The 14,951-nt window shown below is 41.0% G+C and overlaps 1 protein-coding gene across 12 annotated transcripts in view; it reads left to right on the top strand.

The window, feature by feature from the left end:
• cpap (centrosome assembly and centriole elongation protein) overlaps nt 1-14,951 on the top strand; it is a 50,569-nt gene that overhangs the window by 7,473 nt on the left and 28,145 nt on the right. For 11 of the 12 annotated variants that reach the window (XM_085999135.1, XM_085999134.1, XM_085999139.1 and 8 more), the window contains 4 exons: nt 5,220-5,318; nt 6,078-6,243; nt 6,504-6,621; nt 9,910-11,575. In XM_085999135.1, coding sequence (XP_085855261.1) covers nt 5,220-5,318; nt 6,078-6,243; nt 6,504-6,621; nt 9,910-11,575 — 2,049 coding nt within the window. The remainder of the gene's footprint in view (nt 1-5,219; nt 5,319-6,077; nt 6,244-6,503; nt 6,622-9,909; nt 11,576-14,951) is intronic. The other variant, XM_085999138.1, reaches the window with a different exon arrangement.

Here is a 14,951-nt window from a genome sequence, read left to right as displayed (position 1 = left end):
CCAGCAGAATAGAAAACAGAGAAACCAGAGCTTTTAGTTGAATGAAATATTCAGATAAGAGCCATTTAGACATCTAGTCGGAGGTTGCAGGGCGCCTTAGAGGGAGGAAGTCAGATCTTGGGGAAGTGGCGAGAAGCGTCTACAGAATTGATCTTGGGGATAAACTTTTCTAATTCTAAAAAAAGGGACCCAAAAAAGCTTAAACACAGCAAATTGTGACAAAACAAGCAGTCTAGCCGACACTGAGAAGCGGCAGGAAGCCCTGAAAGTAGGAAAACCACAATGTGGTAGGGGAGACGAGAAGAACAGCCTATGGAATTGATTTCTGAGAGGAAAAACACTCCAATTTCATGAAATTTTCTACTTAAACATGGAAAGGAGGGAAGCTGAAGCAAGGAAAAGATAAAATGGTGATAGTTGTTCCAACATTAGTGTTATCCAGAGGAAGCTTAGGAATGTTGGCAGTGTCCTGGAGTTGAGTTTGTCAGAATAGTGCTGCTGAAGGCTCAGGTATGGAGATGTGGTGTGACTCTGTCATGTAGATTAAACATAATTAATACCCTGTGCCCACAGCTGGCTACTCCACACAAACTATATACAGAGCTCTCTAGCAGGCAAATGCTAGAAAGAAAGAACTTGCATTTATATAGCACCCATCACGACCTCGGGTCGTCTAAAGCATTTTACAGCTACTTTTGATGTGTAGTCACTATTTTAATGTAGGAAGCATGGCAGCCAGTTTGCACATTGCATGGTCCTACAAACAGCAATGAGATAATGGCCAGATCATCTGTTTTAGTGATGTTGGTTGAGGGACAAATATTGGCCAGGACATTGGGAGAACTCTCCTGTTATTCTTCGAAATAGTGTCATGGGGTCTTTTATGTCCACCTGAGAGGGCTGACTGGTCCTTGGTTTAATGTCTCACTGAAAGATGGCACCTCTGACAATCACTAAGTGTCAGCTTAGATTTTGAATTCCATAGCTAGCCTTGAACTTGGGGTTCCCAACCCATCCGTTTTCAGCATGAGTCTACCGGAATGGGTGATTGGCCTCCTGAGCGCTGCTACTGGCAACTGGGGGAAGAAACAGTCCTAGTATGCATGATTCGTGCATACACAGTGCCCCAGCTGTCATGGCTTGCAACCAAACTGCTGGAACTCACTACTTCATTGCCAGTTGTGAGGATGACTGCATCAGGGCCAACAAACATCGCCTGGAAATTCCGTGAGTCTTGAGAGAGGAACACAAACTGGGGGAGGGAGCGTGCATGTCAATCTGTGATGTGCGCTGTTGTATAATGTGTATTTTTCCGTCAGGCAGCTTTGGTGTTTCTCTGAGGACTGAACCTCACCTCCCTGAAGCTGGGCTTCAACTGTGGGGTGTGGGAGTCAGTGAATTTAATTGGGTTTTGTTTTGGTTTGTTTTATTATTTTTATAATTGGCTATGTGTTGTGTTAAAGTCAAAATTGTACAAAAACATTAGTTCGAAGTTACGTGTGTCGATGTTTTTGTTGAATCAGCGGTATTTACTTGGTATTTCTCATTGTGGTCGATTACTGTGGCAACATCACAAGTAGTTTTTATTTAAACGTTACTTATCCTTAAATCTTTCTATTTTGTTTTATTTACAAATGTTATTCATCATGCTGTAAAGCAAAACATGGTGATACTTAGACACTCAACTAAGTTAAATACAATAACATTTGCAAGCAGTGGGCACATATCACATGATCGAATGCCATGTGATCAAATGACACCTAATCCAAGAATGCGTCGAGCCAGAGTTGGCAACCTTATAAGACAGTCGTGCCAGGGTGCTAATTAGGCCTAGGCACTGGGGTGAGAAATGGCCATTAGAAGTGATCTAAAAGATTTAATCATGCAGAAACCAAAAATTTGCAATGAAAGCCATTTTGTGGTGTTCATCACAAGAGAGGTAGCATCCCTGGAGGCCAAAGGAGAGATGGAAAATCCAAAGGAACTGCAGAAGCAGAGAGAAACACAATTTATTTTTTAATTTTATAGTGGAGAGAGTAGGCTGGATGGTGGAAAACTATACAAAATGATAAAACAAAGTTCAAATTACAGTCCAAACAAACTAAAAGAAAACAGTTAAACTTACAATAACACCAACTTTTATTTGTAGGGGCTTTAACGTAGTAAAACATCTCAAGGCGCTTCACAGGAGTGTTCTAAAACAAAATTTGACACCGAGTCATGAAGATATTAGGGCAGATGGTCAAAGAGAGAGGTTTTAAGGAGCGTCTTAAAGGAGGAAAGAGATGTAGAGAGGTGAAGAGGTTTAGGGAGGGAATTCCAGAGCTTAGGGCCTTGGCAGCTGACAACCAAAACGTATCTGGAGAGAAAACAAAATGGCAGCCTGAGATTTTGTAGAAGGAAAAATGTGAAGCTGTTCAAAGAATGGGAATATAGCTACTCTGTGGCCAGATTGTATATTTACAGCATGACCAGTTTAAATAAGCAAAATCCATATGTAATTGTGGTTGTAGAAATTTGTAAAGGAAAAACTTGACGCAGAAATGCAACAACGAACGGGTGGAGGAGGCTTCATGAATAGCCCCATCCTCAACGATGGCGGTGCCAAGCATACGAGAGCAAAAGACAAGACTGAAGCATTTACAACCATCTTCAGCCAGTAGTATTGAATGGATGATCTATATCTGCCTCCTCCTGAGGTGTCCCCATCATCACCTGAAGCTAGTCTTCAGCCAATTCCATTCACTCCATGTGATATCAAGAAACGGCTGAGTGCACTGGATACAGCAAATGCTGTGGGCCCCAACAACATCCCGTCTGTCGTGCTGAAAACTTGTGCTCCAGCACGAGCCATGCCTCTAGCCAAGCTGTTCCAGTACAGCTACAACACTGGCATCTACCTGACAATGTGGAAAACTGCCCAGGTATGTCCTGTCCACAAAAAGCAGGACAAATCCAATCCAGCCAATTACCGCCCCATTAGTCTACTCTCAATCATCAGCAAAGTGATGGAAGGTGTCGTTGACAGTGCTATCAAACAGCACTTACTCACCAATAACCTGCTCACCGCTGCTCAGTTTGGGTTCCACCAGGACCACTTGGCTCCAGACCTCATTACAGCCATGGTCCAAACATGGACAAGAGAGCTGAATTCGAGGTGAGGTGAGAGTGACTGCCCTTGACATCAAGGCAGCATTTGACCGAATGTGGCATCAAAGAGCCCTAGTAAACTTGGAAGTCAATGGGAATCGGGGGGAAACTCTCTACTGGCTGGAGTCATACCTATCACAAAGGAAGGATGGTTGTGGTTGTTGGAGGTCCATCATCTCAGCCCCAGGACATTGCTGCAGGAGTTCCTCAGGGCAGTGTCCTAGGCCCAACCATCATCTTCAGCTGCTTCATCAATGACCTTCCCTTCAACATAAGGTCAGAAATGGGGATGTTCGTTGATGACTGCACAGTGTTCAGTTCCATTCGCAACTCCTCAGATAATGAAACAGTCCACGCCCGCATGTAGCAAGACCTGGACGACATTCAGGCTTGGGCAGATAAGTGGCAAGTAACATTTGCGCCACAGAATAGCTATCTCCAACAAGCAAGAGACTAACCACTGCCCCTCGACATTCAACGGCATTATCATCGCCGAATCCCCTACCACCAACATCCTGGGGGTCACCATTGACCAGATACTTAACTGGACCAGACACACATACCTTGGCAACAAGAGCGGGTCAGAGGTTGGGTATTCTGCGGTGAGTGTCTCGCCTCCTGACTCCCCAGAGCCTTTCCACCATCTACAAGGCACAAATCAGGAATGTAATGGAATACTCTCCACTTGCCTGGATGGGTGCAGCTCCAACAACACTGAAGAAGCTCGACACCATCCAGGACAAAGCAGCCCGCTTGATCAGCACCCCATCCACCACCTTAAACATTCACTTCCTCTACCACCGGCACACCATGTGTACCATCTACAAGATGCACTATAGCAACTCGCCAAGGCATCTTCGCCAACACCTCCCAAACCCGCGACCTCTACCACCTAGAAGGACAAGAGCAGCAGGCACGTGGGAACACCATCACCTGCAAGTTCCCCTCAAGTTATATACCATCCCAACTTGGAAATATATCGCTGTTCCTTCATTGCCGCTGGGTCAAAATCCTGGAACTCCCTTCCTAACAGCACTGTGGGTGTACCTTCACCACAAGGACTGCAGCAGTTCAAGAAGGCGGCTCACCACCACCTTCTCGAGGGCAATTAGGGGTGGGCAATAAATGCTGGCCTTGCTGGCGACGCCCACATCCCAGGAACAAATAATAAAAAAAAAGTTGGGTGGTGCAGACAGGGATTACTTGCAAACATAAATTTATATATTTTAAAAATTTTATGACTTAATTCAGTTTCATGCTGCATAGTTTTTTGCTCCTTTGTGTGTAATGCAGGTCAATACAAGTGCTTTACCAATTGTAAAATTACTGCTTGATAGTAAAATATGCTCTATGCAAGTATACATACTCTTTTGTGCTTGTGTAGGTATACAAAGTTGCTTTTAATGCAGTTATGTATCATTTTGGAGGTGTTTACAAATAACTAGCCCATACAGTGAATTTTATACAGTAATCCACCGTATTTGACGTTCTAATTTGTTGAGTTAAGCTATAAATGTATTTAATTTTTGATCTGGTGATGACTGTTCACTGATCCAAGCTGCTGTTCCTCATTTTTATAAGGCTTTGGGCTGAGATGAGACCTTGCTTTGCATTACCTTGGTTTTGTAGCACCTCGACTTACTGGAAATACTCTAGAACTCAAAATTACAAAAACACAACCTTGACATAACAAACAGAAATGATCTGAGATAGATAATCGAACCAAACAATTTCAGTAAAATATTCATGTTCACATCTTTAAAGATGATCCTTTCACACTTGAGCCTGCAACAGGGGTAACTTGAGCAGTTCTAGGATCAAGAGCAGGGTTTAGGACAGCCCTTCTCCCTTGCTTGTGTAATAACTATCCCTGTTGATAATTCAGCTTCTTTATAGTGGTTGTCTTATTCCATCCTGATTGTGCGATCTGCATTTATTGTTTGAAGCATTATTCAAAAAAATGTGGAAGTTAAAATTATAACTTTTTTTCATCTAGAGATATTACTAATGAGAATTATTTTATTTGAGCTTTTAAAACCTCTGCCCTCCTTCCCATCAACCTGTTCCAGAGACTTTATGTAACTTGGATGATGTGGGAAAAAAACATCCCGTTAAAGGTGTCCAGCAAAGAGAAGAGCATACTGAGCAAGAGAATGCTGTCCTTCAGGGTAAGCAAATAAAGCTGTAGCATGCATTAAAGTCACGGTATTTATATTGCCATAAGAAATAGCTGCTGCTATAAATGTAACTCTCATTTTCTCACATATATAAAAATAAATAACTTATAAAGATAACTTTGGGAGGGAGATGAATCTTTCCACAGTGATGAAGTTGTATTGAAAGTGGTGTTGCATCAGGTGTTAAGGGTCTCAAAATTTGTTAGTTTGGTTCACACTCGCACCTGATTTAGAAGATTGCAGATTCAAAACCCATTTGAGCATATAATCTAAACTGACCACTGCTGTTCAGTATTGAGGGGCTGTGACATTGTTAGAGGTGTGCTGCTCTTTCAGTGGTTCAGATGGTCATTAAAGATCCTGTGGCATTATTCAGAAAAGTGCAGAGTGTTCTACTGATTTCCTGGCCAACAAACCTTCCTAAAATAGCATCATCAAAAATGCTATTTATCCTGTTGTAGTTTGTAGGATCTTGTGCACAAAATGGCTGCTGTATTTACTCATCATATACAATGAACTACATAGTGTATTAAGTGTTTGGGATGTTTGAGATGTGTGATGAGGCGTTATATAAATGCAAGTTCTTTCTTGCATACTTGTTACTCATGACGTGGCTCAAAATGTTCCAAATGAGTCTGACAACACAATATTTCAGCTCTGTCAGCACTAAGCGCGAGTACAAAGTCAATAACTATTGTGTAGACCTACAAAATATGTGCATTCCTCATTTTGAAAAAAAAACTTTTGTAGGTGAGAACGAAGTTCATGATGAACGAAATTCGGGATGTTCATTTTCAAAAGATCCTTTAGACACACATCAAAGTAATAAAGATTCTACAAGTGCAACTTTCTTTCAAAATCCGTCTGAAAAAGATGATTCTAATGACCCTCCATCCTTTAAAACTCTAGAGGAAAGGTAAATGAAAAGTTATAACTTGTATTAACATCAAATGAAGGGCTACTTTATTACCCATATTAAGATGTTTGTCAATAACTTAATTGCCCAAAGTACTGTTAAAAATATTATGGCAGTAATATTAAAATGTTTACATCAATTTTACACAGTATTTCTTTAGTTTTAAATGTTTTATAAGCAGATGTATAAACTGCAAAGATTATTAACCTCTGATTAAACTTTAGTAATTCAAAAATTATACAGATATTATCTTTTTATAGACCAATCAAACCAGGAGTCGATGCAAGAAAGGAAACGTTTGAAGAGTTCCTAGAGAAGCAGATGAGAATGGAAGAACAGAGACTGAAACAACAGCAACTTAAACTGAAGCAGTCACCGGTTTGTGTTTAGAACAATAAATCCAGAATGCATAAAATTAAATGTACTAATTGATATTTGTGAAGCCATATTTAGTGACCTAAAAGCAACAGAGAAATTGTGAATAATCTGCTGATATTACTTAAAAGACCAGTGTAAGCTACTGAATTATCGGATAATTCTTCAAACTGTCCAAATGACTCGGTTGGGAAGCTGTCAACTGTGCTCGGTGCTCAGCACTCTTGTCTCTGAGTCAGAAGGTTGTGGGTTCAGGACCCACTCCAGAGACTTGAGCACAAAATCTAGACTAACACTCCAGTGTAGTACTGAGGGAGTGCTGCACTGTTGGAGGGGCCGTCTTTCAGATGAGACGTTAAACCGAGGCCTCTTCTGTCGCCAAGTGGACATAGAAGATCCCATAGCACTATTTCTAAGAAGAGTGGGGGAGGTCTTATCCCTAAACTAACCACTTAAACAAAAAAACCGCCAGATTATCTGGTCATGATCTCATTGCTGTTTGTGGGACCTTGCTGTGTGCAAATTGGCTGCTATGCTTCCTACAATGCAACAGTGACTACACTTCAAAAGTACTTTGTTGGCTGTAAAGCACTTTGGGGCATCCTGAGGTTGTGAAAGATGCTATATAAATGCAAGTCTTTTTATTGCCCAATGTTAAACTGAGCCATACAGAACAAGAATGTCCCAGATTTGATCTTGTGATCTGTGCTGAATTAGTCAATCTCAACTGGAGTGTCAATAGAGATCATATAATTGGCATTGACCCTGGATTAAGGAGGGGTAAAAATCGAGGTCCCTGCTCCTTATTGCTGTAAAATGTTTTTGTCTGGACATCAGATGAAGTTGGTTATTGGGTTCACATGACGTCTCTTGTGGTGAATAGCCTGTCAACAATTATTATCCAGGCTCAACATAAAGGAGAGTCACTTATGTGAGGTATCAAAGGGCAGCTGGCACTCATGGAACCATGGTTCAGCATAGAGATGCTGGAAGATCTGTGTATTTTCTGTTTTTATCCTAGTATGAGTCAGCAACTTAAAGCAATGAGTGGAGAAAATTGAGAGTATGGGGTGGTGGGGAATAAACATAATTTTATATAATAGAAGGTATGCACACTTTTTATGTCTTTGTCACCTCTTGTTTTATGTATTGAAACTGCTGGTTGTAAGCAACCTGGAACCAGTTCCCTGATGCGACTTCATGAAGTTCTACTCCAGTGATGATTTGAATGAAATGGCAGTCTGTGGATTGCTCTCCTTATTAACTTAATCAAATAATTGTAATAGAGCTATTCATCACTGGATGTCTATAGTATGTCTAATCTTTTTTAATTAAAAATAAAATAAAAAACTTTCAAAATATGACTGCTTTGCTAATACTTGAGTAGCATATAAATAACATTTGTTGAAGTGTTAAGATGAGGTCTACCATCAACATCTCCTTTGCAGTTATTTGACTTGTAAAAATAATTAAATAGTACAGTACTGTACAGTGAGACAAATGGGCAGAAACTGTCTGTAGCACACTTTTTATGCTATACTGTAGAGTATTTTTGTGAATTAGAATTTTACTTTAATAGGCAGAAAGTAGATTCTCTATTAACTTCCTCATTTTCTGGTTAAAATTAAAGTTAAATTACAAAGACTTTTCCTTGTAAATGATGCTCAATATCGGTAAATCCCACTCTTGTGTTCCAGTTTATCCTCCACATCCATAGTTTGTTTTGGTGTTTGCTTGCTACCTCGTTCACGCGCTCACTCATTTCTCGTGCACACGCATGCACTCAAGATCAGGCTTGCCTGTGATATTCCCTGGTATCAACCAATCTAAATGAAAAGGGTGAGGAGCAATATTCCCTGTAATTTTAACAGGCTGGGCAGCCCATTCAAAATTCCATGCATGCGCATTTTTTTTTCCAATTTAAAAGCTGGCTCACCGGCTGCGCGGGACCCCTAGAGCGCTGCGCGGCTGCGAAGCTTAAAGGGAACATTGGTGAGGAGAAAGACTGAGGATTCATGTGTTCATGGTGCTTGTACAGCACAGGAATGAGAATCATTTTTTTTAAAAAAACTTGCATTTATATAGCATCTTTCACGACTATAGGACGTCCCAAAGCGCTTCACAGCCGATTTAAGTACTTTTGAAGTGAAGTAGCCAATTTGTACATAGTAAGGTCTCTCAAACAGCAATGAGATAAATGACCAGATAATCTGCTTTAGTGGTGATGGTTGAGGGATAAATGTTGGGAAGATATTGGGAGAACTCTCCTGCTCATGGGGTTCTTAAAAGATTACCAACATAAGCTCCTCGAGACACTTTCCTCAGATTTTTTTTTCTCTTCCCCCACCCCCTTGAAATTTACAGTGTGCAAATGTTGATTTATGTGAAAGAACAACTTCAGAGGTAGATAGGAACATGTTGAACATGGGTAATCTTGAGTTGTTTTTTCCTGTCCTGTCTCATAGAAGCTTACTTCATATTAATCAGAGCAGCACTTTATTTTGTCTCCAACTTGTCAAAGTATTTCACGTGCAATGGATTACTTTGAAATAATCATGCAGGCAGGCAGCCATTTTGTACACAGTAAAACCTCGCAAACAGCTATGAGATGAATGACCAGTTAATCTGTTTTTGGTAATGTTCATAGGGAGGAATGTTGGCCAGGATACTGGGAGAGTTCCCAGCTCTTTAATGAAAAGTGCTGTTGCGATCTTTAATATCCATCTGAACAGACAGACAGAACGTTTGGCTTAAAGCACATATTTTGGATGGGATATTAACAGCCAAGAAGTGAAGGAATGCTGCATTGTTGGAGGTACCATCCTAGATACTTCTGACTTGGAGGCAACAAATTGAGCCAAGCTGGCACTTCCTGGTAATGGAGATGTGTTGGTCTGTGCCCTGGACTATTGCTGCCATCCTGTATGATGGAGGTTGAGGGAGAGAAAAAGATTTCAAAAAATTAATGTTTGTGTCAAAAATGGAGCTGTGTGTAAAACAAACTGGGCACCCTGCAAAATGCCCCGCTCCAGCAAATTCTGCGCCAAATGCTGTTTTCTTCCCCTTAATATAAAGCACTTTGCATGTGAGGAAAGCTCTGGAAATGCACTATGTTGTAGTGTTCTGGAAGCCACCGTTGTTTTAGAAACTAAAAATCAGATTTTTTTTGTAATGTTTTTTTAATACATTATCTTGATGCATTAAAATTGTTTAAGTGGGGGGGAAAATCTAGTCCTGAAAAGTATCATTAAATTCATAATCTGTACTGACCTAAATGTATTGTGATTATAGCTACCTGCAGTATTATCTGAGGACAAAGGCAACCAAAAAAGAAAGTTTCTGAAGCGTGGTGAAGGACTAGTAAGATTCTCGAAAGTCAAGTCAAGTAATTTGGCATCTATCAAAACTGATAAGGAAACAAACGTAACCAACCAAAAGGTAGCGGATTCTCAAAGCTTAATGAAGACAACTCGTCAACAAGTGCAGCGTAAATTTACACTATTAAACAAAGAAAACCATTATGGGGACTCAACCAGGGTTAGCAACAAACCAAAGGCAGTTGGTAAAGGAAAGAACAACTCTGCATTGTGTGTTAAAAAGGTAAATGTCTTGGGCAATAGTAATGGAGATAATGCCTTCCAGTCACCTCTGAAAATGCAGGCAGAGAGAAAAATAGGTGCTCTGGTTGGTGAAGTTCAAAATATCTGTAAAACTGCGATCAGTTGTAAAAATGAAAGTGTAAACATAGCTCAGGAGTGCGAACAGAGTACAATGAAACAAATTGGACAAGGCAGTGTAGCTTCAGATAGACTGATGTCAGTTCATAATGCTGAAAGATTGCAGACAAATGAAGGAAATATAGTTCCCACGTGGCCGAGTAATGGAGCTACAACTGGATCTGAGTATGCATTTGAGATATCATTCCAGAAAAAGTTGGAGAACTGGAACAAGGAAAAAGAGAATGAAAATATAGAATTGAACGAATTTGAGTTTTTGGAGCAGGCTGCTGAAGAGCTTTCCTTCTCTAGTAACTCTTCCTTTGTGCTAAAAATGGTACAGGGTGATTGGCAATACAATAAAGGTCGCAGGTTGTCCTCTACCCCAATCAAATCTGCTGAACAACACCAAGTGGATAAAAATTCAAGTGGGCCAATGAACAGCAGGAATACAGATTTTGAGGAAAAGAAAAATGTTTATCTTAAAAATCATCCTGTTAGATCAGAGGAAAACTTCAGAAGTGTTTTTGCCTTGCCAGTCAGTGACGAAGCAACATTCAAAGATGTTGAATGTGATCACCAAGAGGATGAATATAGTAATTGTGATACCACTTCGGATTCAGAAGTAGATGATCTTGATTCTACACTGACAAATGAAAATAAAATGAAGAAACAGTCAGTGGTCTGTAGCAGTGACAAAGAAGACGATCCTAAATCTAAGTGTGGAAAACAACCAACAGACATTCTCAATAAAGACAAGAACATGGACACGGATCTTGATTTGTCATCGTCTGATGATGATATTGAAATGCCTACTATGATAGAAAACAAAAAGCTTGTGTTGAGCCAGAAACCAGATTCCTCCCTCTTTAATTCTAAAAGCAGTTCACCCTTGCATCGAGAAAACGTCGAGTTTGATGATGACCAAACATGGACTGACCTGGAAGAGGCTGGATTCATTAACCATGAAGATAACTCAACAGAGCCTGTTAATACTTCTGTATTAGTTACTCAAAGTTTCTCTTCTGGCAAAGCTATTGAGGATAAAGTTATGAGAAGAAAAATTGCTTCTGCTAAGAAAGGAGAGGCTGTGGATGAAAAGAACATTAACAAATCCACAGAATCACCTCCCACCTCCGATCTAATAACAAGGTTGTTTCCTTCACTGAAACCTAAGACAAAGCCTGGGTCTCTTCAAGGGCTGGAACAAAAAATTAAAGCTGTGAATGACAAACCATTAGGTATAGTACATACATACATCTATTTTCATTTTGGTTTAAGAATTGTGCAGTATGTTATCACTGCTCTTAAAAGTTTAAGAAAAGCTTGTCATGTACTGTGCTACTCCAGATAATTCTGATGGTCTAGAGCAGGTATGGCTAACCTTCAACGGCCAAGAGCTAAATTAAGAAATTATATGTAAACAAAGCCACAGGTTTTAAATATTACCCCTTAATTCCCTTTATAAGCACTTTTTAAAAACAAATACTTTATGATGTGTACTCCGAGGAGATGCAGGCAGTCACGGGTGATATAACGATTATGTCGAGGGGATGTAATAGGAGGCATACTGTTGTGCAGCGAGAACTAGGAGCTCAGAGATGCTGCTTAACCCACCTACCACCCATTCCACACTCATGCCCAGCCATCTGTCCTGCTGGTCGTCCTCTCTAAATTGAGTACTGGAAATTTGCTTTTAAAACACCTTTATCTACATATAAGCATTTGAAAAACGAATTCAGTTCCCAGCTGAGTGATAGGGATTAGCTTCATTAAGTGTAATGTGGCAAATGGGGGAAGAGGGACATTAGGAAACATGGAAGTATAGCAGGGATGTGGGATAGGGGAGATGGAAGCAAGCGGATGTCATTCAATGAACTAACGTTAGCTATGGGTACTGGGAGATGGGATAGGGGACAGTGTAATTGGGTACGGGAGGTTCAAGGGTACACAAGGGTAAGTGGCAGCAGAGCAAATGCATTTATAGGAGGAGAGAGTAAGCAGCAAGAATGGTACAGGACATGAGAGCAGAACAGATATTTGGTTGAGGGTGACAAAATTGGGCTGAGGACCACACAAGAACAGACGAGGAAGGCAATGGATAGTGAATTGGAAGGGAGCCACCAATCACTGAAGCTCACCTTTTCCCTACAGAGGCAGGTTGCAGCTCTTTCAGTCTCACTTCCCCACCAGGCATTCCACCACCCACCTGAAAGGAAAGAACAAATAAACAAAGAAAAACACAGACCAAGCAGAACAGGGGAGAGAGGAAGGCAGATAGACAGACAAGAATTATGCATAGGAGCAGTTAAGAAAACACACAGAAGTACAACAGGGCAGAAACAGAAAAACAAAGATGGCTGGTTAGAAATGCATCGTATCTCCAGCTTACATAGGATATACAGCATAGACACAGGCCATTCCGCCCAACCAGTCCATGCTGTGTTTATGCTCTACTCGAGCCTCCTCCCATCTTTCCTCCTCTAACCCTATCAGCATAACCCTCTATTCCCTTCTCCCTTATATGCTTATCTAACCGCCCCTTAAATGTATCCATACTATTCGCTTCAACCACTCCCTGTGGTAGTGAGTTCCACATTCGCAACCACTCTCTGGGTAAAGAAGTTTCTTCTGAATTCCCTATTTGATTTCTTGGTGACTATCTTATATTGATGGCCTCTAGTTTTGCTCTTCCCCATAAGTGGAAACACTCTCTATATCTACTCTAACAAAACTGTTCATGATTTTAAAGACCTCCATTAGGTCAGCCTTCCCTTTTCAAGATAAAAGACACCCAGCCTGTTCATCCTTTCCTGATATGTATACCCTCGCATTTCTGGTATCATCCTTGTAAATCTTCTCTGCACCCTCTCCAGTGCCTCCACAACCTTTTTATAATATGGCAACCAGAATTGCACACAGTACTCCAAGTGTGGTCTAACCAAGGTTTGAAACAAGCTTAGTGTAACTTCTCTACTTTTCAATTCTATACCTCTAGAAATAAACCCTAGTGCTTGGTTTGCTTTTTTTTTATGGCCTTGTTAACCTGTGTCGATACTTTGTGATTTGTGTATTTGTACTCGGAGAGCCCTCTGCTCCTCTACCCCATTTAGATTTGTATTTTCCAAGTAATATGTGACCTCCCTATTTTTCTTATCAAAATGTAATATCTCACATTTATCTGTGTTGAATTTAATTTGCCCATTACAGAAAACTCTCGTTTAAACGGCACCTAAATAACCGGAATTCTCTCTTAACCGGCAAAACAACACCTCAATAAGTGGCAAAGTTGCCAAGTCCGAGTCTCCCGCGGTGGCCGAGTTAGTCAGTGGGGGTAGTTCTCCAAACTGCCGCTTCTTGGCGCTGTCGGAAGTTGGAACACCCCAATACCCCTGTAACAGGAGTCTGACTCTCCTGCGCTGCCGGTAGTCTCTTCTGATCCGCCATTTTACAGGGGGTACTGTGTGTCTCCCACGCTGCTGGTAGTCATTGCATTGCATTACCCTCAACTGGCAGTACTGTACTTAATCAAGCATCTTCCACCATCCATTTAACACAACATTCTGTAGGTGAGTACCCAATTACTGTATACTGCACATTTCTTGATTTTTAAAAAAATTTTCTTTGTTAAAAATAGCCTCGGTAGATAACCCTCTCCGTCATCAGGAATTTTTGATCAACCGCCAACACGTCGGTGCTGGATACCAAAGAGTTTCCTGTATATGCCCATTCTGCAACTTTATTAATGTCATCTGTAATTTGTTGCAGTTCTCTGCTGTATTGACTATTCTTCCCCCCCCCCCCCCCCCCCCCCAAAAAATGTGGTGGTGTCCGCAAATTTAGAAATTATGTTTTTGATTCCAAAGTCTAAATCGTTAATATAAATTGTGAACAGCAGTGGTCCTGGCACTGATCCTTGTGGAACACCACTTCCCACCTTCTGCCACGCTGAATAGCTACCCATTACCCCTACTCTCTGCTTTCTGTCTTGAAGCCAGCTAGCTATCCATTCTGCTCTTGTCCCCTGACTCCGCATTCCCTGACCTTATTCATTAGTTTATTATGTGGTACCTTATCAAAGGCCTTTTGAAAATCTAGATAAATTACATCTTTCGCATTACCCTTGTCTACTCTCTCTGTTAACTCTTCAAAAAATTCAATTAGGTTGTTCAAGCAAGACTTTCCCTTTTGAAATCCATGCTGACTATTTTTCATTTTTAGATGTTCTTCTATTTTCTCCTTTTTAATAAGGATTCCATTATTTTTCCTACCACCAATGTTAAGCTGACTGGCCTATAGTTCCCTGGACATGTTCCGTCTCCCTCCTTAAACATTCACTCCCTCCACAACTGGCGTACCGTGGCTGCAGTGTGTACCATCTACAAGATGCACTGCAGCAACTCGTCAAGGCTTCTTTGGCAGCACCGCCCAAACCCGCAACCTCTACCACCTAGAAGGACCTCCTCCCTATTTCTACCCAAGTAGTTTGTTCCAACATGGACCACGACAACTGGATTTACCCCCTCTCTTTCCAAATTCCTCTCCAGCCGGCACAAGATATCCCCTACCCTGGCACCGGGTAGGCAAGACACACTTCGGGATTCTTGGCTGCAGAGG

The sequence above is a fragment of the Somniosus microcephalus genome, chromosome 10 (assembly GCF_052327205.1).
Source record: "Somniosus microcephalus isolate GS21.2 chromosome 10, FLI_Smic_1.0, whole genome shotgun sequence".
Classification (NCBI taxonomy): domain Eukaryota; kingdom Metazoa; phylum Chordata; class Chondrichthyes; order Squaliformes; family Somniosidae; genus Somniosus; species Somniosus microcephalus.
Note: the sequence above shows the minus strand (reverse complement) of the source record. Positions and strands in the feature narration are given on the sequence as shown.